The following is a 25,946-nucleotide window of genomic DNA, read 5'->3' as shown; positions in this document are numbered from 1 at the left end:
GGAAGAGACTTGGTTAGTCTCAAGAGAAGCCCTCTTCCACTCACGAGGGCCAGGATGGATTCATGGGCCAGGTGCAAGGTCCCTGCTTGCCCCTGCTTTGCTGTGGAACTGTCAGTGAGTTTACAAACTGAAACAACAAGGTGTTATATACTGTATTATTGTGATGCTAATAATCCAAGTAATCTGGCTGCTGGGATTACTTTTAGCCTCATGCTCCATTTCTTCAAATACTCCTTTGTCCTCCTTTAGTTTCCTCGTAGACTCCAGACCTTTGAAACGCAGCTCCCACTGAAATCAATATTAATATCACTTAATACCTTTATGACCTCAGGGCTGAAAGGTCCCAGCCAGTATCATATCCCATCCAGCCAAGCAAGCACCTCTCTTCTTCCCCCTCCCACAGCACAGGACTCTCACTAGACAGTGGACCCACCAAAAGGTCTACTGTCTCCAGTTGTCCCCGACACAACTGAGCCATAGCAACTCTAGTCAAAGGAAACTCAGTCTTCGAGGCGGCCATGTACCTGCAAGGCTAGTTAATTAACAGGAGGAGCAAAAAACATATCCTAGCCCCCCAGAAGCCTGCCACTTGCCATCCGTATGCAGGAGCAACCAAATTGTCACGATGATGAGCCTTGCCTCCATGTTCAGGTGCTAGGGAAAATCAAGTCTACTGTTCTCAAATTTTGCCTAAAGCACACTGCTTGCAAGCAGTGCTATTTTAACACCTGGTAATAATATTATCTTTCTCTCAGGTGTACTCTCTGCTCTCTGGTTGCTTCTAATTGCTACCTGAACTCCCTTTGCAGTCAGCGGACCCTCTATTATCTCGCCGTGATGCTCCAATCCACTCAGACCTCCCTCCGGCCGGCTCCAATTCTCTTTCTCACAGCTCCCAAAAGGCATGTTATTTTTAGAGCTCAAACTCCTCCAGAGATCAATGGGAGTCTGTAAACTCAAAAATAGGTTGCTTATGGTACATTAATAATCCTCACAGTTATGTTCCCTGGTTATTCTTTCAGCTGCTGCAGCTTATCTACCAGCACCTCTTTTGCCACTCCAATCAACCTTATTCTACTGAACAACACTTTGCCATTTTAAAGAAAACAGAAAAGCATGTACTTGACAGCAAATGCTTAAATGTTGTCCTGATTAAAGACGGACGTAAGCACATGCTTAGGAGCTTTTTTGAATCATGAAATTAGGGTTTTTTTCAACCCTCAAGACTTTCTTCGTTCCATGTCTGAGAATCTGCAGGGCTATGATTGCAGTTGATGAGATGCCAGCATTAGCTACTGGGACAAAAAAGATTGGGTCTCTGAGTTTTCTAACTGCAGGAAAAAGCAATGGTTATTTTTATGTTAAAAATAATTTAATTTTTGTGCTATGCAACATAGATGCAACTTCAAAAATAAATCTAAATAAATCAATGAATTGCAAAATCTCATTTTTTTTCCTTCAAAGTCACAGGTTTTGATATTGCATCTCCCTTTTATTCCCTGAAAATATGCCCAAACTGGTTAACAGCAAGCAGATGAAAGATTTACTCTAAAAAAAGCACCAGTAATTCCAACTGCCAGTATTTTCTGTTCTTGTACAACATGTTAGCTGAAAGATGAAACATGAAATGAATCCAGATTTTGACTGTATCTCCATATATGCAATAAAATGACCACATTCAGTGTTAATATTATATAATTAAAGACCATGCATGAATCACCTGAGGACTAAATAAAATTTGTCTTTATTTGAACAGTTTCCAGCCTTATATATTTAACCCTAAGATTCTGTTAAGGCAACCTGTTTTATAAGAAGTAACTTTACAAAGGAGAAAACAGGTATATCCCATTAGCACTTCATAGAAAATCCGTGATTATAGCAAGTGCACCAAGTTTCAGTAAATGCCTCCCACTCAACAAGCTTCCAAAGTGAATGACCACATGATGTTTACTCCTCACCAGAAGCCATTTATAGATCTCTTACTCACCACTATCACAGTCATACATGCAACATTTAAGAAAAGGCAGCAAGAAGTCCTCTATTTGGGAGCGGACGAGGTGGTTACAGTTGGAGAACTGGGTCTTTTCTGTACAATATTGTTTAACCAAACTGTGAAGCATGATTTAAATCATGCAAACTCTAAAGATTATAATAAACTGAAAGCATTCATTACATACCGTGGGCACTGCACATGGACAACAGGCATGGCTGCTTGGACAAAATTTTGCACTGATTGAAAAAAATTGACAGAAAGAGTCAAAAAATGCCTCTTCAAAAGTGCAAGTGGGAAATGAAGGTCATGACTTCCTACAGAGTTCGGAGACCCAGGAAAGACTTTTGTTCCCACAACTTTTAGTGACATCTGGGCATTCCTAACAAATAGCACCCTGGCAATGAAAAGGGTATCAGTTTCAGTAAGGTAAGAAGGGGACAGAGTTCATGAACTTTTGTTAGTCTGGAGCAGAATTAGCCTAGAATTACAAACACACTGATCTTCAGAAGGAAAACCCTGTGAAAAAGGTAAATCCAGGGACATGTCTACTTTGACGGCTCTAGTGAATTGGGAATGTGAAATAAAGCTGGACTATCTCCTTTGACCCGCTAATTCTCCTACACAACTGGTAAAAGCCTTGCCCTTCCTGAGACGGTAACCTGAAGTGCCAAGGGATCTGCGTTAGTTCGTCTGCCCTCACCTCCCTTCGGTGGGCACCACTTGCTAAGATCATCTTCTCTTGTGCAACTGCTTGAACATTTATATCGCATCTGGAATCACTGTCCACACAGATGGCAGAAGAAGCAGTAGGAAGTCAAATGTGCTCCAGGTTAACATATTAATACCATGATGGGACATCAGAGAGAGGGTTTAGGGTGCAAAGGGGGGTTCATCCTTTGACTCCCTCCCAGTGGTAGCTGGTTGACTAAATGAAAAAGCCTACTTTAAATTAAACTATGCTTTCTTGCATGCTTTTTGCAAATTGTTTCAATGCATTTGTTACGTTTCTGTCAGGATAATAACAGCAACTCTTGTATATCTGAGCACCTCTCATATATCTTTTAGAATATATTTTCTCTTGTTTATATTTTCTGGGCATGGTCCTGGGCAGCCTGCTCTAGGTGGCCCTACTTTAGCAGGGGGGTTGGACCAGATGACCTCCAGAGATCCCTTCCAACTTCAACCATTCTGTGATTCTGTGAAATACTGGAAAGATTAAATAATTTCTCCTATTTTTGATTGCACTTTACCTACAGCCAATTGAAATATGTGGGGAAGCAGCTAAAAATGGAGATTCAGGTTGCGCATAAACACACACACAGTTTCAAAACAAAAAGGTCAGAACTTTTATTCTTTAGATTTGTCTGACGCAGAATGTTAGACAAAAATGGTTTTTTTTCCACTGAAATACAAAAATAATCTTTTTTAATAATGAACTTTGTTTATCTTCACCATGAAGGAATTATTGGTGCTCACTTTCTCATACATACGTTGTTCCTCAAATTAATTTACATCTGTCCTCAGCCAGTATGACACAGGGAACTAAGGACAGTTTTGACCCTTTCCACTGTTTGGTTCAGTGGTACGCACACAAGGGAGCTGCAACAGAGTGCTGTGTAACAGCATGTCTAGTCAACCGCAATAGACCTTTTTATTTAAGACAAAAAAACAGTCAAGTGAAAACATTCCTCCTGTTATACTGTTGCCACTAATTTCTTGTTACCTACACTGACACAAAGCTTTGTCAGCAAAGGAACCTGCAAAAGAGAGACAATTTTGCGCAGTGGCTCTGAAGTGACAGCTATCAAATGGAGGTCTTTCAGATCAATATGTTATGGCAGCAGATTTATCTCCTGCCAAGTAAGGAACAAAACCGTGGCATTTTTGAAAGGTATAAATTGGGTACTTAGCCGACATAACACAATTAAGAAGAATGGCGTTGCACTGACCTAATGCCTGCCATAACAGTTTAAGTGGTAAAAAACCAGATTAGGTATCAGTATGTGTCTGAAGCTCTTTGGGGGATTTTTGGCTCAGTGCAGTAGTATTAAACTGTGCATGGTTGCTAGGTTGTTCCTTTAGTTATTTGGAAACTGCAACTACTTGGGCACAGCAGCTGATTTATGCAAGTGGTTCCCAGGGAGTTAATAACCATGAACAAGAGAACACATGAACAAATCATAAATGTGAATATTATTCATGGTGAGGTTTGTGCACAGACTCCTGGTTGAAGCCGGCTGAAGCAGCAGCTTGGCTTCTTTACATTCTATATATCAGGTATTTTTTAACTTCTTAAAGCAAATGACTAAGTATTGTGTAAGCACAGAAGTCTATCAGTTCCCCAAAAGACCAATATTTCCCATTAGTTTTCATTAGATTAACCACGTAACAGCAGCAAAATCCAACGCTTTGGATGGTTCAGCTGGTCTCTAGGACAATTGCTATCCAAAAGAAAAATTCCATTATAAATTTTTCAGGCAAGAGACTTGTTCTTCACTTATCCACCTGCAGGCATCTTCTCATCTTGAGAAGACAACAGTGCTGCTGGCTTACTCAGGGTATAACATCTTGAAGTTTTTCTCAAGTTAGATTTTTTTTCTTCTCTCAAACCTTCTTCCCTGCCATGGACCAGAGAGCCAAGCAGAGGTGGCAGCTCTCAGAGGGCCCAAGCCATGTTCCGCAGGGCAGGGTCCTACATTTGGGAACCTGTGGGAGTTCTACTTCTGTCTAGGGACTTCAGGGCTCTGACTTCTATTAGGAGAGGCTCTGAAACCCCTAGAAATTCTGGGCTGACCCTAGGTTCTGATATCTCCATGCTTCCAGCTGTGGATTTGCAGTAAGGGGTCAGGCAGCTCTGTGAACCTTAGGTGGAGCTGGAGCCCTTAGAGCTCCCAGGCTCCATGTCCACAGTGAGGAGCTTCGGGGCAGCCACCACACAGCCGGCAAGTCCCCAGTTTGCCATCACCTCTGAGGACACTCCCAGGAGAGCTCCCAAGAGTAAAGGCTGCTGAAATACTTGGGAAAAATCATACTGAAATATTTCTATTTTTTCTAAATGATTTCTCCCTAGAATTTCTTTCTCTTGAGAAACAAAACTTCTCATTTTCTTTCTGAATCAGAATCAATCTTTTTCCAAAATTTCTTAAAGAACTTGAATTCTAAATTTTTGTTCTCTGAAAAGACCTAATCTCCATAAAGCCATGATACTTGACATGAGTTATACTGCCTTTCTTTTTTTCTTGGTAGGTGGAACCCAGATGTAGATGACCCAAATGCTATTGTACGTGGTTCCTAACTAAGATGTTGCAACTAGCAGTGAAAAAAACCCTCAGATTTCAGCATTTCCACTGAAAAAGAAAGAACTTCCCATAACAAATGTCTCTACTTCCTAACTAGTACTAATTCAAAACATTTGTAATGTGTTACAAATGTTACACTCTCTAGGGCATGGAAATGTGTTCTGAACTTTTCTGTCTCTTCAGACATTTTTTTTTCTTTTGTTTGGGCATCTCTTCACTGAGATCAGAAATCTGCCTAAACCAATATGCGATGGGCTGCTAGTTATCATTTAGATGAAGTAGCACCTTAATGAGCACATTTTTTTAGCTACAGACGCTGATATAAATATGTTGTTTATAGGGATAAAAATCAACAGTTTCTTAAAGTTGGGAAAGCATATCTTGAAGTTTATCATATCTGAGCAGTTCATAAAGAGACTGAATTTTTAAGGACTGATTATGCATAACATTTCAAAATAGTATTACAAAAAAACCTATACAAACTCTGATATACTTTCTGTTATTGGTATTGCTACTGCTGCTGTGACTTTTTCTGGAGCTACCCTTAACATTTTCTCTCCACAGTTTACATGTTTTAAAGCACAGTGGCTGTAACATACCATTACCTCACATTAAATCCAAGTTTTCATTTCAATTTTCTGCTTTTCATTAACGTTTTCCCCTCCAACTTCTCATAACCTAAAGTGTCATCCCTATAAAAAGGTTTCGCAGACCCACCTTCGATTGCTTTGGGAGTGTATGAGGTCATTCGTGATTCATAATGGGAAGCGAAGATCGAGCAGTATATACTAAACGCTGTTATTAAAGTTGTTGATGAGGAGCTGCAGTGGCTCCTTCTACCTCTGTTAATGAGAACTATGCTGCAGTACTTACTACCTTTGAAATTACTGCCTTCTGAAGAGAAAAAAAAGAAATTTTTCTCTGTGGCACTTTACTAAGCCCTGCTAGGTTCATGCAGATGTCTGCCTATAATTATTATTCTTTGTAATTATTAATCAATGTAGGGGAAAAATTGTTCTCTGAGTTTATGTTAAGCTATTCTCATTCACCCCTACCACCTCTGCTTTAAAAAGCATTTGATTCCCAATGTAGGCATCGCTCAAGGGCTTGGTACCCTTTTTAAGGTATCATCCTGATGATATTAACAAGTATGCCCAAATAGTCTGTTAATGAAGCCACAGGACTTAAAGAGCTCAAGTAGTAAAAAATTTATGGCACTGACATTAGAAAGGGATTTCCGGGACAGTTTAGTTTTATTTCATTTTCATTCCCCATAACAGCAACTCAGATTCTCAAGACAAAGGCTAACAGAGATGGTGAAACTTCAGGAATTATTGTCGCAGCAAGTTCATCAGCAAGGAAGCCGAGGCCTAAGAGCTGATCCTGCAAAGTGCTTATTACCTCCTTCGAGGTGCTACAAATCCTATTGATTTCTCCAATGATAACCAAAACCACTTGGCAGCTTGCAGGCACAGGGTGAAAAATAGCCAGTAGAAATGCACCGGGGTGGTGGTGCACCGTGAAAATGAAAAGATGTTGCTAGGTTCCCTTATGGACTGGTAATTGTGATGTCTACAGGGCAAAGATATGTACAGAAGGGGCCAGGCTAAACACTATTAGAAATAAAATAATGATTGATAAAATATTCAGTACAGAAAAAAGCAGCAATAACAATCAACTACTAAAAGAAGAAGTCCAAAAAATCTGTGACATTTAAAACAACGGGACATCTTTGTTGTACTGAAAGTGATGAAGGCTCTGTAAGGAGGCACTCATTGATGCAATATGAAATGCACCTGCTGAGAGTTAATTGCATGGCTGGGGTTTCTCAACCAGGATGTGTCTCTGAAAGCAAAGTTTCCAGCTAGGAGAAAATGTATATAGTGGTGAGCGCTCTTGCCGCAGAGACTCCCTACAGTCAGCGCTTGGTAGCCCACCACAGAGATAACTCGGGGGGAAATGTCTCACAGGTGTCTGCAGCTAAAGTACAAGAGGCAAGAACACAATGACTGGTATTGCATGGTGTAACCTGGATTAAACACTCTCAAAGCTAAAAAACAGAATTCCTGGATTGTTTCAAAAGTGACTTATGAGCGCGGGGGCCACAGCCTTCAGGTTGGATCATGAGCTAACCCACCGCCAGCACTACGGCTCCAAAAAGTCAAACCCTCTCACGTCCCACGTAGGGCAGCACACGCAGGGGGCCCAAAGGCATTCTGCACATCTCAAAACCTTGCTGCCTGCTGTCACGGCAGTCCCATTCACTCCCGTGGAAGCTTCACCCCAGCAGCCTTGCGCGTACCTTGGCCAGGCACTCAGCTCAGGGCGACCTACAGACAGCTGCACGGGCCAGCCACCACCAGGAACTGTGCCCAGCAGCAGAGGAGGACGTTTGGTGTGGCACATCGCAGCCTTCTGTATCCTCAGTCAGTAGCTTGGACTATAAAATTTTGTAACAATCTGGTGCCTGCACCAGACCCATAGCAACAAGGGTTTGAAGCCGCTGAGCAACAGATGTTGGAAGTACTTAGAAATGTTATTTGTTATTTGGGGTGGACAGGAGGCTGGAAATCTAACAAAACAAAGCTTCTCACAAAAAGTACCTGATTTAGTTTAAAAATTTTGATTCTTTCTCAGGAAACTGAAAATCCCCCGATGTTCTATGGTTTTCTATGAAAATTCAGGCCACCCAGTTTTGTTTTTCTAGAAAAGTAGTTGATTTGGGGAGGCTGAAATTTGGAGAAAGGTGACTTTATTTTTATTGACATTTTTATGGTAGGGTAAAGACTCTTCCAGTTGAATCCTTTCAGCAGTTGTCTTATAGTTCTTCAAGCAGTGCAATAAAAGCCTTTGTAGGAGTGGGCTATCACCTTCAAGATCATGCTGTTTCATGCCACATGAACTGTAAAATGCATAACTGTGCTACATAATTAAATGATGAACAATGATTTTCAAGTAAATTGTTTTACTACACAAAAGAGATTTTGGAGGAAGGCACTTGCCGCGGACTTCTTTTACGCTGGCACTTCTTTTGATGCTAGCTCTCCAATCAAATATTAAAGCTTTACTCTAAATTATGCACAAAACTTTCTCACAAATCTGAATGCAACATATCACACAGCAAAATGCTGCTGCTGGAAAGGTTCTCTGACTTCACACCTGAATGCTCATGTCCTTTGTCATTGTCATGCTGGCTGCCACTTAATACTCCTGATAAACTGGCATTTTCTCCAGAGACGCATGCCCAGTGTTAAACAACACTGCTGGGTATCTGCATGGGTTGAGAAGGGTTAAAAAAATTAGTTGTATTTTTTCAATAAAAAATTGTAAGCAAGAGATTCTGAATTTTTATGTTGCAGGAGATGGTAGAGTTGCAGGGGCAAAGGCTACGGAAAGTGAAATATCTGGCACGCTGCTGATTCCTATGCAGTCCACAAGCACGTGCCCTCACTAATGGCATTTCTGAAGTGTCATTGGTCTGTTGCTTACTGGCATTTGTGGAGTTGATGGCTTTTCCTTTTCAAAAATGTTGAGGAATTAAATCATAAAAAGCACATATTAAAACAATATTAAGTTGATAAATGACTCACATAAGCATCAGTTAATCACTTAAGACTGAACCCATAGCCTAATAGTGGTTATTCATATTCAAAAGTTAAGATATAGGTACCAAACTTTCTTTCCCCTATACTTAAAGCGAGGTAGGTTACTTCAGAAATGTACTGGTATGTACAAAGGATGAATCGGCATTACTGCGTTAGTTTTGTAACCACACATAATTTTGCAGATATGAGATAGGCAGGGGAAAACTGTTAAAAATCGTAGTTTTCAGGTAACACAATGTAAGGCAGGCTGCACAGTATGTTAATTCATCTGCACCGACAAACCCATAAACACTCACCCTTAGCTTCCATACTGCCTGATTTTTCCGTTCCTACCAGACTTCAACATTGTCTGAACATTTTTATTTCATTATTCTTCAGAATTCACATATTCTCCAGGATGCTAGCTCTACCATTCATTTTTCATTGCAAATACTCTCCATCTCTCATGCAACTTTAAGGTTTGAAGGGAAAGGTCTAAGCATTAGGTGTTAACTGGTTAGACCTCCAAAAGCCATGTGTTCAAACCTTGGCAAGGCAGACTTTGTCTTTCATTTGTCCCTGAAGAAAATGTGCATTTCATGCTGGTTTTAGAAAGGACTATGTCAAAAAAGTGTTTTATAAAACAAAGTCCGATCACGTGTGTCCTGAAGGTAATTGAATTTTGGTGCTGTTTGTACATACATAATTTGGAATTAAAGCTATATATATTTGTATCATGACTGTTTATGAAAATTCCAATGCAATGAAACTAGAAGCAAACAGCATCTTGGTGTACTGCAAACACAACCTTTCTTCCTTCAGTGAAGCAAAAGAGGAAAATGACAAGAGAATTATTAGGTTGGATAATTACTGGAGAAAAAGCCAAGTTTGCTTGATTTGTTGTTTGGGAGCTGGCATGGGCTGAGGCTGCTGAAGTTTATTTAAAATGCAATGAGCTTTTGTACCTTAGAGTATGCCAAGAGTCAAACTGGTCCAACATTTTCTGATGGAACATTTCTCCACTGGGAAAGGCTTATGCTTTGAAAGGGTAACTTTTTATGGAAACATCTTGCTTTCAGCAATTCTCCTGATACAACATGGAACACTGAGCACGACTGATCTGGGCAGTTTCTTATCAGCCCCCGTGCTGGCTCCCCGGCAGCCGGCCAAGGGGCTGGTGCAGCTCTTTGACAGGGGCTTCCAAGGGCCGACAACTTCAGGTCTGCCAGAGTTGGAAACCCTGATTACTGCTCAACACTCCTAACGTCCAGAAATTGCTGGAGACAGTTAGTTTCTCAAATCAGTGGAGAAATAGTCTATTTTTTAAACTCTAAATAGTATGGTTTAACCCCAGCTATTCCTGCACCATTGTGGTCCAGCCAAGGGCAGGGCCCAGCTCTGCAGTATAACATAAAATTGGCATGTCCAAACCGGTTCCACAGCCTCCGCCTCATCTCAGTCTCCTGCTGCATTGATCTCCACCTTCATTCAGGTGTATGATGCCAAACACTTTAATGCTGCCCTTCAACATTCATTTTGACAACTCCAAGCCCTAAAAATTATACTGTACACCCGATCTCCCCCAGACTCAAAGACTGGACAATGAGGAGGAAAAAAAAAAAAAAATTCTATTAATTTCATTTCCTTCTTGGTGATTTGACAATGAGGGTTCACTTCTTTCCATTTTTCTCTGCCACTGCAAGGCTCTTTTTAAACATCCCACAATGAACGGGTCAGAAGCCAAGCCCCATGCAGATGCTAAGCAATACTCATACACGTAGTAAAAATAAAAAAAACCCTGTCCAGTCCAAAGTGATTTTTAGTACACAATACGTCACAATTCATGACACAACAACTTTGAGACAAAGAGAAGGATAAGGAAAAGGCAACTCAGTTATATTAGGTATAATAATTAGCAGACTTACAATAGGAGCTGCTTGGCTGACACACAGCAATGACTATTACTTTTATGCAATAGGCTTCCTGGGCCATCTCAGGACAGTATCTTGAAAGCATTTAGCTGGTTAAACATGCAAAACCCCTAGGAGGTAGGCACTTAACGTTTTTTTTGGGAAGCCGATGAGGTACCTATCTGCTCTTTACAGAGCTTGAAGTACTTTAGAAGTCTGCCCTCTAGTTTCCCTTAAGAGTTACTGTCACGGTGCAGTATTTATGTATATGTTTTGACTGTGATTTATCTCACTGTAACATTTATTTCCCCTTCTTTTCCACCAAGAAAACCCCAAACCCAAACCCCCCAAAACCCCACCACAACCCACAGTGTAAAGCCACTCGATTCAGCGTTAAGCCTTTGGGCAATGTTCTACACTAGAATCGTGATATAACTTAAAACCCACACAATCCTTGCCCGGCGCGGTGCCTTCTCCCTCCTCCCCGGGGGCCGTGGCGGGGTGGCGGGGGCCGGTGGTCGTGCCCCACCGCCCGCCGGGGCCAGCACCGCCCGCAGCGCCCGCCCCCGCCGCCCCCGCAAGCCGGGTTCGGGACCGCCCTGCAAACGCTCCTCCGCGGCCGCCCGCTGGGCTCTCCATTTCAAAACTAAGCTGCAATTAAAGTTACGAGGAGCATAGTCCCGCTTCGCTTCAGAAGCTGCCCAGAGCTAAACTCTAGCGAGGGCTTTGCCGAGATCTCGGGTTTGTTTGAAAGTCTCAGCAAAGGGATGCTGCTCTGCCTAATCTCAGCTCTTTCAGGATTTTTCAGGGATTTCACTGGCAGTCGGGCAGTTTGAAGCCCTGCGAGGCAAATGGCGCTGCTCTTCAGCTGAAAGAGATGTGCCCAGAGATCCCGGTCAGCTGAAGCGATGTTTCGTGGTCCTCGCTGAGGTGCGAAGGCAGGGGAGATTATTTCTCCTCAGCTGGGGGGCTGGTGTGGAGCTGTGTGGCTCACCACTTTCGTATGGCTGGATTGTGGGAACAAGGATGGGGAGCTGGGGGTGATGGCTTTGGGGCAGGCCAAGTCCTGGCACTCCTGAAGCAATACCCATCACTAAGCTCTCTCAGATTGATTTATTTGCTTTTAATGCATTAGCAGCAAGCTCTGTGATCCTGGAGACACTGAGAAGGGGCTCCTCTCCAAGCAAGAAAATAGAAAATTCAGCCGTCTCTATTTGGGCAGTGATATCCAATTTATTCATCATGAATTCTGCCTCTTGTGCCACCTTACCCAGGCTGTACTGCAAATAGCCCACGTCTGACTCTTTGTGCTAGTTACAGTTTCTAAAAATGCTACTTTCTCCTGGTCATATGGCTTCTTAACAGTATTCATAATGTATGAGTGAGTGTCGTACCATATAAATATAGTGTACATCTGATATGCCTACAGATAATATCATGGCACAACTGAACCATGATTAATCGTGGCACTATTCATCCACCTGTTTTCCTTCAACATAAATCTTGCATGTGCAATAAAACAAGAGGACCTGAGACAACGATCCCATCCCTACAAATATAGTTACAGCAGAGATGGAAGTTGGCTTTGGTATTATTTTCAAAATATTCAAATCGGGACTGGGAGTTCTCTGTGCACTTTGCAAACACTTCTTCTGAAATGCTTAGCACTTAATATGAAGCAAAATACATTGAAAAAATACAGCAAAGAGGAGGAAAAGGAAGGATGGTAAGAAAGTGATTGCTGTCAAACCCCAGCATGCAGTTCTTCCCTAACCCACATTCTCTGCAGCCTCTTCTGAATACTTAACACTCGTGTCCTGGATTTTGTGGCCTCCTTGCCACGGAAAAGCGAGAGGTCTTAATCAGCTTGGGAAATTTGACAGCCATCTTGTACATAACCCACAGGATCTCTTCAGAGATGGATAAGCATGAAGGCAAGACATCATACTCAGGCTGCTAATTTAACTTGACATGTAACTGACTGTATTAGAAAACTCTGTGTTCTGACATCTGGTCCATGCAGGATATGCTTAATTCCTCCCATTATCTTGCTTCTTCAAAGCTACTGCAGGTAGTGTGGTAATTGTCTCTTCTTTGGAAAGCTTATTGTCGAGTCGTTTAATATTTTTATACACACAGCTACAGTACACATGAAGTTCTTTCACATCAGTAACCAGTATATATATGTTGTGTTTATAGGGTTTTGACATTGATTAGAGCTTCAAATGTAAGCCCATTTTTTTCCCCTGGAATAAATAGATTTCTTCAAAACATAAATGAAGGTGTTACAGCATGTTGTCTGTATAAGACTGTACTGTTAATACTTGATTTTGCAATCTGCGACAGGCAAGCATTTAGAAATGAGGTATTAGGATTGAATGGAGGATATATGGAAGAACTAAACTTTCCCATAACACCCTGTTTCACAACACAAAATTGTTTTTTGACTAAACAAACTGAAAAGAAAAAAAAAAGTATATTTTCCACAGAGAAATAGAAGGAAAAGGTGAGAGGAATCACCTGCTGTTAAAAAACATGCATCCAAGACCAATCATTTTTTGGTTTTGAATTTCCACCAACATGGTCTACAGTTCCGGTGGAAAAGATTTCTTTTGCTCAGCTCTGCAGAAAGGCGTTTCTCAGAATTTATGTGTAGCCATTCCTGTTGGAGCTCTCCCACAGCTCTATCAGTAGGAGTCCTGGATCTGACGTCAGAAAGACACAGAGGCCCATTCACTCGTAACAATGAACAACATGCAGTTTGCATATTCAAATTTGGAGTGGGATTTTGAGAAGCACTTAAGTGATTTAGGAGCATAGTTCCCACTGAGTGGCAATGGGATTGTGCTCCTTAGTACAGGAGGGGGCAGAGTCCCAGCGACTGAGATGCCTAAGGTGCAAATGGGACGTAGGTGCTTACCTCCGAAATTGCAACCCTCAAAACTGTGGTCCAACTACACCGTAACCTCAAACCGTGCTCATGCCCATCTACAAATACCTGAGTTTTGATGAACCTGCTCAGCTGAGTACCTGGGAGACATGTAACCCTGAGCAGCACCCAAAAGCTTGGTGGGTTTCCACAAGAGACCTTCCTCCTCAGCACCTTACCTAATTGCATCAGGCTTTGTACAAAAACACAGCAGCAGCTACCCTGGTTTCTTTTAAAGCACAGCTTGAGGAAACTGTTGCTACACAAATTAGCCTTCAGACAAGGTACACAGCAATGCACAGGCTAAGGCACATGGAAGCAGGTTTCCCTACAGCCAGCTGAGCTCCACATTGCTAAGCTGCCATCAGGCTCACTTGTCTACAGATTAATTTTAATTCAGTTCTGCACAGCAGCCTAGCTTTAGCTCAAAGCCTAGAAAGGGTCCCCCCTGCCAAGGTAGTCTGCAGTCTCCAGGGAGGCAAGAAATGTAGGGTTTAATCCTTTTGAGGAGAAGAAGGAATTGAGCTGCTTTATTCATGCATCCTGGCTGGGTATGTGTGATAATCGCTGAGCCAAGGCAGAAGGGAGGGGCCACCACCACATTCCTTCTCTTGCATGTTTTCAAATTGTTCTTCCTGTTTTTAAAAAAAGTACTCGGGTGCAAATCTGGAGGAGACGGTTCACACTGTAAATCCTGTGTGAGGGGAAATGGCTCCTGGCTTTACTCAGGACATTGCTGAAGCCCCAGAGAAAACAAACCGATTGTTTTCAATTTTTTTCTATTATTAGCTGTATCTGAACAGCTCTCCACACAAGCTTCACGATGCTGCTTGCAGAAGTGGCTCAAGGTTTCTTAACAGTGTATGCAGTGCCATCTTCTTGAGATGGCAGAAGAGCAGGTTTCTGCAGGGCAGAAGATTTCTGAATGGACCTGTGTGATCAGAGGCACTGGGTACTATGGGTGAGACAGGGTCTCCACCCACCTTTCTTCTCTCCCTGTAACCTTGTATGTCTCCTTACAGCCAGTTTCCTCTTGGAAGGGGCCAGGACTTGTCCCTGAGCAATGCTAGTGCACCCTGGCAGGGGAAGACAATGCTGGCATTCATCCAGCCCTTGGGACACAGCAGTCAAGGCAGAGGATGCTGCCATAGGCTCTGGGCCATCTATTCTCCACTCCTGTCGCCTACCCCCAGGGTCTGGGGCACTTCAGCTCCCGCCTTTAATGGTGAAGCCAGCCAGACAGCAGGTGTTTAACAGAAGGTAGAGTCCAGGCAGTTGTACCCACTGGTAGATCATGCAAGAGGATCACCTGCATGGTAAAGAGAGACTTTGGGCGACACAGAGCTTGTAGTACCTCTCTGAGGCAAATGAGTACACAGCGGTGCAATGTGTTGTTCTGCCATCCTCCATGCCTACCAGAAACAGCAGCCTGCATTGTTCTGCCCAAAATGCACCTGATCCCTGCGCTGTTAATAAAATCCCAGCCACTGGTGAGGGAGGTGAAGGAACGCTCCATTGGCTCAAGGCACTTTAATGCCATTGCACGTGATTTTCATACCAGAGTCTTGCCTTGATGGAAATGGTTAGATGCCAAAACTCTCACTGCAGATGGGATCCCGAGGACTTTCCTTTGCTGAAGGATGGTCAACATTCAGCTCAAAAATGAGGTCTTTAGCCTCAGGTCAGCACAAGCTTCGCTGGGAGCCAGTCTGCAGTCATCTCCGTGTGATGGAGATGGTGTCTATTGAAGTAAGGCATTGAAGGAGTTGAAGGTAATTGCTATACTTCTCATCCTGCCTTAGAGAAACAGATTTCTTTAATTTTAACCAAACTGCAAATAACTTCACACTTGGACATCTGACCAACCTGCCCTGTGACCCAGCAAGCTACTGCTTGTCAGCTGAGTTGTGGCGTTTGGCCAGGTTCAACCTCTTAGTCTCTACACATGTGAAGCAGAACATGAACATCTTCACTGAGGTTTCTACTGGTTTGAGGCATGCACATGCTCAACAGTGAATCAGGTGTTGTCCACTAATGTGTTAAACGGCAGTAACTTGACAGACAACACTTAGCTCCGCCTTAAAAAAGCAGAACTGATTTGCCCCAGAAGTAATTGTTCAAGGATCTAACAGCAAATCTATTCCAAGACACGCCAAACTTAAGAATAAAAATAAGGAAGACATATAAAGAGAGGAAAGGACTGCAATACTACATCATTGTCTAATTTGGTACTTTTTGAATGAAGGGCTTAAACTAAAAAAAAAAAGGGTACATGTGAGATATGCCTGTCTGAATTCACTCTACTTTCAGCAAAATGGACTGAAAACTGAAAATATGCCTCGTCTTCACAGAGAGAGCTCTTCTTCTCTTGAGAACTAAAAGGGAGAAAGACTATACTTTTTCCCAAAATAAAATCTTCCATTCAGACCCTGAAGAGACAGATCAATTCAACTATTTTCATACAAAACCATAAAACCAAGGAAATTGAGAAATTCAAAAGTAAAAGATCTGAGATCCTTAATTAAATGCTGTGCACAGCAGAGGCCATGCTCTGCCCTGGTCTTTGACAATCTTTGGGAAGGATACTGCACTCAAGAACAGCATGATTTGCCAACACAGAAACAACTGGAGGTTTGCTTTTCCTTGTATTCTGCCTACTTCAGCTCAAATATCTGGTTTCAAGTCTTCGGATTTGTATTTTCTTCCATTTCAGTACACACTTTGTGTTGGTTTCATCTTATACATAAAGGCTGCACTTTCAAAGCCTTCAGATAACACCATCTAGTTATTGTCATCATGTCCTTCCCTCAGAACAGCAGCAGTTTGGCTTTGGGGGAAGTTTTTTGTTCTTTGATGTCTCCTCAGTAAAAGTAATTTTGCCAGTCCTGCTCTCTCCTTGTGCGCACCAGTATTGCTGCTACCACCGCTGCTAAAATGCACTAACACGGTCGCGGACGTGGGCCGGTTAGCCTGCTTCTCCCGTGGTTCATTTCCTAGGAAGCAGGGCAAGTACGGCCATCACCCACTTCTTCCCTAAGTGCATTCACGGCCACAGCTATTGTGTGCTCCAAGATTACATTGCTGTACCGTGAAAGGCTCTGTAAGGCTGTGCAGAAGTAACAGCAATTTTAAGACGAGGTTCGCTCGAAGGCAACAAACAGGAACAAAGACCCATGAGAGCTAAAAGCTGAAGGACGCAATTTATTTTTTTATCAGATGAATAACTGAATTATTAAATTAAAAGCAATATTACGGCAACTTTAGCGAAGTGGGGGAGTAAGTTCTGAACACCAAGTCTGAGGGTTTTATTCTGCTTTTATTGAATCTATGTCTGTAGATGGAGCTCAGCCATTTGCGGTCAGAAACAAATATAACCACTAAATGGAGGGAGAGAAAACCAGACTTTATACTTGTTCCCAAGGTCAAGGGAAGGTTAGTTCAGCTGAGTTTCCTTTCAACTAGCTACAACCTGCAGCAAATCAAATGTGATAAATAAAGTATGACCAACACTGAGACTAAAACCAATACATATTCCAGGAGGAAATGCTTATTTATGCTGTGTACTGTGTTCTCTTAGTGCATGGAAATACAGTGTATTTGAGAGTGCTGCTGCAAATCAAAGGGGAATTAGGAGGTTAAAATGGCAGCGATTGGGACAGCAAAAACCAATAACATCTGCAGCATAATACTTCCTCAGTAGTGCTGCCGACTGGGCAACAGATGTTGGGACCACTGTAATGGTGACCTCCACCTATAGACCATGTTCTACCTATATACCGTGAGCTCTACCATTGTACGATATTATTTATTCTCAGAAGGAATTTGCAACCAAGTGTGGAATAGAGGTAGCCTTGGCACTAAAAAGAGCTACACTTTTCAAAACAAGGCACACGAGGAGCAATTCGGTGGCTGAAGCAGGCCTAATCCCAAGTACAGAGTAGGGCTCATGACACTTGTAGATGGCCTGCTCCCAGACAGGGATCACAAGGCTCATGCAATATCAAGCCATCTCTGCAAGATGACAAAGTACAGTGATGCAGTAATTTATGTGGTTCTTGAGCACAAGGCTGTGAAAACATAATTAGGTGGTCTTTTATCAAATGAAACGAATAAAAACTATAAAACAAAATTATGAGACACTAAATTTAGAAGAAAATTCATTTGATTATCACATCAGAGCCGTGATATTTCAGATCAGACTGTCAGCTTAATTGGTTACAATTTATGTAGATTTGATAAAACTCTGAGCTGTTAATAACGTAGGAAGTTGCACTTCATGTATTCAAAAGCAGTTAGCTTTTTCACTCTGATGTAGGCACTTGAAAACCTTTGTGCTGAACACGTTTTGAACTGTGTAAGGTTAGACAGACTGGAATTACTTATTATTTTGGGTTCCTGATGATGCCTGTCATTACAGTGTCTGAGTGCTCCAGGCATACCTAATGCTGGCGGGACAGTTCCCAGGTACAGAGAAACAGCATCGCTCTCATCTCACTCATAACTCTTCAATAGTGGTCAGCACTATCTCCTTCCCGTCCGGAAAGTTGAAGTCCCCCACGAGAGCAAGGGCTAGCGACTGGGAGACTTCTGCCAGCCTCCTGTAGAATACTTCGTCTGCCTCTTCATCCTGGCTAGGTGGTCTATAACAGACTCCCAGCAGGATATCTGCCTTGTTGGCCTTCCCCCTCATCCTTACCCACAAGCACTCGACCTTACCATCACAATCGTTGAGCTCTAGACAATCGAAGCACTCCCTGACATACAGGGCTAGCCCACCGCCTCTCCTTCCTCGCCTGTCCCTTCTGAAGAGCTTATAGCCATCCATTGCAGCACTCCAATCGTGAGAGTCTGACAATAAAAGTTCAGGACCAAGTAATCAACAGAGTGATCACAGGAAAGCAGTTATTAAATAGCAGTTATTTAATTTTAAAATGTTTTTAAAAGGAGAATTTTCAGCTTTCAAACAAAATACTTGGAACTTTCTCCCAGAAACTGACGTTTCTCATTCAAGAATGGAGCAGATATTTGTGGGACCACATCGCTAGTGTGAGAAGTATGTTTTCGCTTTAAGGGCATTAACGTTTCAAAGTGAGAGGCTCAATGAAGAAATTTCTTCTATCTGTGTGTAGAAGCCTGTTCATCTCTACATGTCTGCAAACACTCTTTAATATGGTGAAGGTAGAAGAGTAAATAACATGCTCACTTTCTAAAAATTAGTAGAGTTCTTTGAGTTATTATTTCGTGCTTGTCTCTTCCAGTAATAAAAATGCTCTGCTTGAAGACACAATTTGGAAATAAAAGACTTTTTTTTTGCATATTTTTTGTTTTGAAAAAATACAAGTATCCATTCTTGTAGTTTGCTTGGGAGCAAAATATTTTCTGATTTTTCAGTGGTTTTTTTTTGAAGTTATTAGTCAGTTTTCAAAACCACAAAACACAAACTTTTCCTAACTAGTTTATGCAGAAGCATTTGTTGTTCATAAGAATATGCCCTGGTTTTTACTTGATAAAATCAACCTCCTAATGCATACTTCCAAGCTTTCTTAGGCATCTAGAAAGCAGAGTCTCTCCAGTATGCTTTCCCCCTCACTTCCACCATAAACAAGAGAATGAGAAGGAAACCTCTCCTTGACTTGCAAAGGCCTGAGGAATGACATGCTGGGGGCCTACCACAGCATGTCGTTGGTGATAGAGAAGAGACTCTCAGTTCACAATGGACAGCTGCAGGCCATATTAGAGACAATGAACTAAATTTTTACTTCTGAACACAGAAACTCTGGAAAACAAAACATGACTAACTTTTTTCGCTCAAGGAGATAACATGATTCCAAAGGTTCCTCTGATATTAAATTATGTCCTGGGGATTCCAGTTTTCTCTTTGAAAAGAAAATTCCAGCCCTTCTGTTTAAAGTCTGAAAGCGTGACATAAGTAGACTCAAAAAAACTGGAAGGCAAACCGAAAGAACCTTAAACATACTTTTAAAAAATCCTAAAAACCCTCAACTACCTAGTTTCTTAGGACAATTTTACAAACAGAAGTGACCTGGCAAAACTGATGGCTGGCCATGAAATCTCCAAGCGCTACTAATCTGGGAACTCTGAACCAAAGACAGCAGGACGGTAGGAAACCAAGGAAAGGAAAACACAAGGACTACTTTGAAATTAACACAGGCCAAACAGTGAGTGGTCCGGGCATGGCCCGTCACTGGGCACCACTGAAAAGAGCCGGGCTCCGTCCTTGTCGCACCCTCCCTTCAGATATTTACATACACTGATGAGATCCCCCCAAGCCTCCTCTGACTTTGGCAGAAGGGTCCTGCAGAAATTCTTGCAGCACATCCTCCTTCTTCACCCGTTGTTCCCACTCCAGCTAAGGAGATCTGAGCTCCCGACCTACCTTGGCATCCTCTGGATGCTTGCAGGATTCTCTTCTCTCACACAAGGGCTGGCTTAATCAAATGAACACATTTTCTTAAAACCGTGGGGCTGTTTCAAGAGCTCACAGCATGTCAGAGTTCCTCTACTAGCAAGGCACTGGATGTGTTTGCTGGACAAAATGGCAATAACTTCGCTTGTTACTGTCCAGCAGTTTAACCATATCCCTCTGGTCCATGTGAGCACAGGAATAATACACAATCATTGAACAGTGTGTCAGAGCAGTGACACTGGGAGAGGTAGATGGCTACTGTTAACTGAGATGCAGCTTAAGAGCAGTACATAGCATGAAATTGTAATTAAAATCCACAGTACTCAGCGGACAAAGTTATAATGTGTATTTTTAGCCAAGGTAATTGACATTTTTTGTAAATAATTAATAGCAACACCAAGGAACATCTTGTAAGTATGGATATAAGAGCTTTATTCCCTAAGGGTCTTCTTTTTTCTTCCTGCTTTGTCTCTTTTTCTTCCCCAAGTGATGCCCATCTCAGAGGCTGCTCTGCTGACACGACTCCTCATTTTTTGCGAGGCAGGATTCCCAATATGTTATAGAAGAGGTAACGCTGCAAGTAACACAAAGACTAAGCTGCCCTGGGAAGCTTTTGCTAGCTGTTTAATCATCCGCCCTCAAAACACAACTCCCTTGCTTCTGTAACCTGACAACAGAACTACCGCTCAGCTTCTGCAGTTAAACCACCCTCCCTAGTAGAGTTCCAAGGAAGGACAACAGATTACCTACAAGTGCCAGTTGCATGGTTTCTCACACCTTGAACCAGATAGGTACCCCGTCCGGAACAGCCAGGCATGGCTCAGCAAGCTTGTCTGACCAAATTCTGTGTAGAACTGGGATGGGGGTCCTGACAAGCCCTTTCTCCAAACACGACCAGCACACAGTGCCAGGAGTGCTGCCCATATGTCCATGACAGACTTTATTGTAACTTCAAGGCAGTAAATTTCCCTTTTTGCCTTTTGAGAAGATCCTTCAGTAAGTATGAAAATCTCCTTCAAGAGGAAAAGACTAGACCACTCTAGCTGAAGGTTTAGGTCCTTTAAAACCGAAGTCCAGCATTCGGGCTCCATGGTCCTTCACGGCACGTTGTAAAAAGTCTTGTTACACAAACCCCCACGCTTCAGGGCATAAAACGTGAAGGGGTACAGAATGAAGAAAGAACCCTAACATGAGTTGCAGCAGTAACTGGCTGTGATTAATATCCATGCTCAGGCGAAATGCCAATTTGTGCTCAGTCCCACTTTCGGGTACGACCACCATGTTAGTTATCACGTGAGATATACAACAATCAGCATTAAATCTCAGCCATAGCAGGCTCCATTTGTCACAAATGGAATGCTTCCTACCATTACTTATTCAACAGAACATATATTTAGCTGATTAGTGTGTGCTAATTTGTTACCATTTTATTTTGCATACCTTTCGCTCTTGTGCAGGTAGAAATGTGCACGTGCGAAGGGAGCAGCTAAACAAAATAGTAGATGGAGAAAAAGAAAAGGAATCACAACTAATTTTGTGTATTAAAACTAGCTGCATCAAACACATCATCTTCAGGTCTGTGGAAGAAAAAACTTTATAACAAAGAAGGGTATGCTAATTAGTTAATTATAGATGATAGAACAGCAGCAGGGGTTGACTACAGGAATATCTTAACAGATAAGCACTTTATGACCTTCACTGGATCCAGTTTCATGACATCTCGCTAATTATATCCCTCCCACAAACTGTTAGTCTCACAACTATGGTCTTAGCAAGTCTATTCATGTTTCCTAATTTGCTGAAAGAGCAAGACCAAAGACATTTAACAGAAGTTACTCTAAAGTGCAAATTATGTAGGAATGGGTTTCTAAATAATGAACCAACCTACTGTTTTGCATGTTCCTTATTTTTGCTGATGCGTTTGCACTCTGTAAAACCGAGCAAGAAAATATGGATCAAAATTAAAACAAAATTGATCATGTTGACTTGCAACTTACTGAAACTATCCAATGAAAAATGACCATAGTAGGAGGAAGTGTTAGAAATAATTGTTGTAGTTGTAAAACCTTTGGTATTTTTGACATATTTATGTATCTTTTTGATGCTTTTATATCATGTTATAGGATCACAGCATTATGGAAATTATCCAGAGAATTTGGAGTTATTCTACCAGTTTCAGTGGGTATTTCCTACAGAGTACCACAAGAAATATAAAAATACTAACAAAGGGAAGTCCCTCGACAGTGAATATCTGAAAAGGCTATTGTACTGATGTGAGAGAGAATTCATTTCCAAACTGTGAAAACCAAAGAACGCCCTCATGTATCAGTACGCACTCTGCACAGGCATTTCTATTGACCAGTCAGTTTACCGTTCTCTAGAGAGCATCACATCCAAAGGATGATCAGTAACCCCTTCTTGGAGATGAAGCAAAGTATCAGGCAGATGTGAGCATGGATTTCTTGCAAATAAAGATAATCTTGAGTGGCTTGGCATGGTCAGTCATAAAACAAATCACTGACTATATCACGTTTTATACAAGGCTGCAGGTCTTCCCTAAAACAAGTGAACTGATGAATGCCCTCTATAAGGGACAATCCTTAGATTTAGTACCATTCAAGGCTGCTGGATGTGGCAAGTGATTGATTTGCATCTCAATTTTATGTAGAATTTATGCACATGCTTAGTTCTGCACTGCAACCAAAACCAAACTCCTAGTCTCCAGTGAGTACTGTGCCTGCAACTCTTCTAGAAACTAAGTTTTCAGATACGATCTGTGACTGTACTAACCAAAATCTAGAAATCTGTGTCACTGTCAGGACCTGATAACCAATACAACATCAAAAGAAGGATGGAGACAGAAATTACTTCATAATGACTCATAGCTTTCAAGATGCCCTTCACTTTGCTGACCTTTCTGTAGAAATCTTTTCTTTAGACTGAATCTCTGTGCACACCCTAAATATTTCAGACTCTCAGTAAGCTAATTATTAAAAAACTGTTTTAAACGTTGAAAATAGCAATCATCTGAGAATAAATATGGGGTTAAATTTATGTCTAAATACCTCTTATGGAGAAAAACCTCTTTGAAGCCTCACATTAAAAATTCATATTTCTCTGGGCACTGCTTTAGTGTGATGACTACAATGTTACATTTTACATAATGTTAATTTTCCTTTTCCCAAGTTTTCTGAAGAGAAAGACTCCATTGTTTCTTTAAAATAACAGGAACATTATGACACAGCAGGGTAAAAGCAAGAAAAAACTAAACACTTTTTCCTTCTAAATGGCATATTTATGCTGTACATAAAAATAAGTTAATGTTGCAGTGTGTACTGGGGCAATTTGCTCAGATTATATGCCATTTCTTTCAAGATTCCTGGTCCATAGTGCTGCTGCGTTCCCAGAACCCTTTGGCACTGCTTTCTGTTTTCTTCTGTTCTTCATTTATGTTTTGGTGCAGTAATTCCAGACTATGTTCTTCTACTCAGCTTAGCTCCTCCGCCTCTCTTCGTGATAAAAAGGACTTGTGTCAATAGGCACAACTGGCAATTCAGATGACTACTATGTGACACAACTATCTTTTTCTTATTGTAACCAAGGTTTTTTGTATTGAAACTTCTCTGTACAGCTGAATTTTCATTGTAACTGCCTGATGCATCTTTACTGACTCAGGCTTTTCAAAGAAAATCAGAGGATAATTTCATGGACAGAAATGATCATTAATTTCTTTAAGGCTCAGAATGTAGAACAACGGAGGCTTATGGGCCTTGTTTGAAATCAGATGGAAATTATTCTGAAATTCACTTTGAACTGCTGAATATTTCCTTTTAAATAAAATAATCATAGAATCATAGAATAGTTTGGGTTGGAAGGGACCTTCAAAGGTCATCTAGTCCAAACCCCCTGCCAGGGGCAGGGACATCTTCAACTAGATCAGGTTGCTCAGGTCCAACCTGACTTTGAATGTTCCCAGGGTTGGGGCATCTACCACCTGTGCCAGTGTTTCACCACCCTCACTGTGAAAAATTTCTTCCTTATATCTAGTCTAAATCAACCCTCTTTTAGTTTAAAACCATTCCCCCTCGTCCTGTCGCAACAGGCCCCACTAAAAAGACTGTCCCCATCTTTCTTATAAGCCTCCTTTAAGTGCTGAAAGGCCGCAGTAAGGTCTCCCGGAGGCCTTCTCTTCTCCAGGCTGAACAACCCCAACTCTCTCAGCCTTTCTTCACAGGAGAAGCGTTCCATCCCTCTGATCATTTCTGTGGCCCTCCTCTGGGGGGAGGCTCCAACAGGTCCCTGTCTTTCTTGTGCTGAGGGCTCCAGAGCTGGACGCAGGACTGCAGGTGGGGTCTCACCAGAGCAGAGCAGAGGGGCAGAATCACCTCCCTCGACCTGCTGGCCACGCTTCTTGTGATGCAGCCCAGGATGCGGTTGGCCTTCTGGGCTGCGAGCGCACATTGCTGGCTCATGTCCAGCTTTTCATCCACCAGTACCCCCAAGTCCTTCTCGGCAGGGCTGCTCTCAATCCCTTCCTCCCCCAGCCTGTATTGATACCGGGGGTTGCCCCGACCCAGGTGCAGGACTTTGCACTTGGCCTTGTGCAACCTCATGAGGTTCACGTGGGCCCACTTCTCCAGCTTGTCCAGGTCCCTCTGGACGGCATCCCGTCCCTCAGGCGTGTCGACTGCACCACTCAGCTTGGTGTCATCTGCAAACGTGCTGAAGGTGCACTTGATCCCACTGTCTGTCATTGATGAAGATATTAAACAGTACCGGTCCCAATATGGACCCCTGAGGGACACCACGCATCACTGATCTCTCTCCAGCCATTGAGCAAAATAAGATGAAGTATGAGCTGTGGTGTTAATCATAGACCAGTGGCTCAACCCATAGGTGTCTGGTGCTGTCTGCAGTGCCTGAGGGTCCGTGCCTGGTCTCCAGCTGCCACTCCAGAGGAGCACAGATCTCCCCAAGGTCCTATATCATATTTCCGAGCCCTGCATAGATATATAGCAAGTCCTTGGGTGCTACAAGTGGCATTAGGTATGTTTGTGTGATCAAATATATGAAGCCATTAGCATGTCAGTTTTGAATTACAGAAATAAAATAATATCAAATATCTAACGTTGCAAAGGAGCTCTTTAAAAACAGTGACCTACTTGCCCATCACTGCAATAAATTTATTTGCATTGTATTGCATTTATTTGTAGTTAGTGTGTACAAATCCAAGTCCTATATTCTGTAAAACTAGAACTTGTGCCTGTGAAGCAAGAAGCCGGTATTTTTAAGCTGGCTTCAATATTCCTAATAGCTGAATATACTTTTTGTTAGGCCGGTTGATGTGTGACATACATCATCGGATATAGTCTCCTACATGCTCCATGCTTGAAATAACAGAGAATTCCAAGGATTATGACCTTTTCTTCTTATATTTTGTCTTTGTAATATGGGGTGTGATTCCAGGACCTTTAAAGTAATTGGAGAGCCATCTTTTGACACAAATAGGTTTCTGGATCAGCCTGCTTCTCCTAGAGCCATGCAAAGAACCTCTCTTCTACTCACCTGCTTGTACCAGCTACTGTTCAGCTTTGGGGACAAATTTCAGCTCGCTCTTTATGTTCTGAATTTCTGACAAGTTGACAGCAGGACCTGGAAGTTTCTTAGCTCCTGGGAGATGTTTCTTGTCTTTCTCCTCCTCTGTCGAAGCAGGAACACTCTGCACAAAAGGATACCACTGTCCTTACTGCCGCAATAGCAATCTCTCAAGCATGAGCATAGGTCAGTTATTTGAGAAACAGGAA

The 25,946-nt window shown here is 42.1% G+C and overlaps 1 protein-coding gene across 2 annotated transcripts in view; it reads right to left on the bottom strand.

Annotated features, from left to right (window-relative positions):
* Positions 1–25,946, bottom strand: part of SMPX (small muscle protein X-linked) — a 41,673-nt gene that overhangs the window by 3,414 nt on the left and 12,313 nt on the right. Inside the window, exons 4-5 of one of the 2 annotated variants that reach the window (XM_075134383.1) lie at positions 25,708–25,861; positions 20,511–20,716 (exon numbers count right to left, since the gene is read on the bottom strand). In XM_075134383.1, the coding sequence (XP_074990484.1) occupies positions 25,721–25,861 (141 nt within the window). In that variant the 3' untranslated portion in view covers positions 20,511–20,716; positions 25,708–25,720. Of the gene's footprint in view, positions 1–20,510; positions 20,717–25,707; positions 25,862–25,946 lie in introns of those variants that run through there. The other variant, XM_075134311.1, reaches the window with a different exon arrangement.

The sequence above is a fragment of the Calonectris borealis genome, chromosome 1 (genome assembly GCF_964195595.1).
Source record: "Calonectris borealis chromosome 1, bCalBor7.hap1.2, whole genome shotgun sequence".
Taxonomy (NCBI): Eukaryota; Metazoa; Chordata; class Aves; order Procellariiformes; family Procellariidae; genus Calonectris; species Calonectris borealis.
This window is presented reverse-complemented; position numbering and strand designations above follow the sequence as displayed.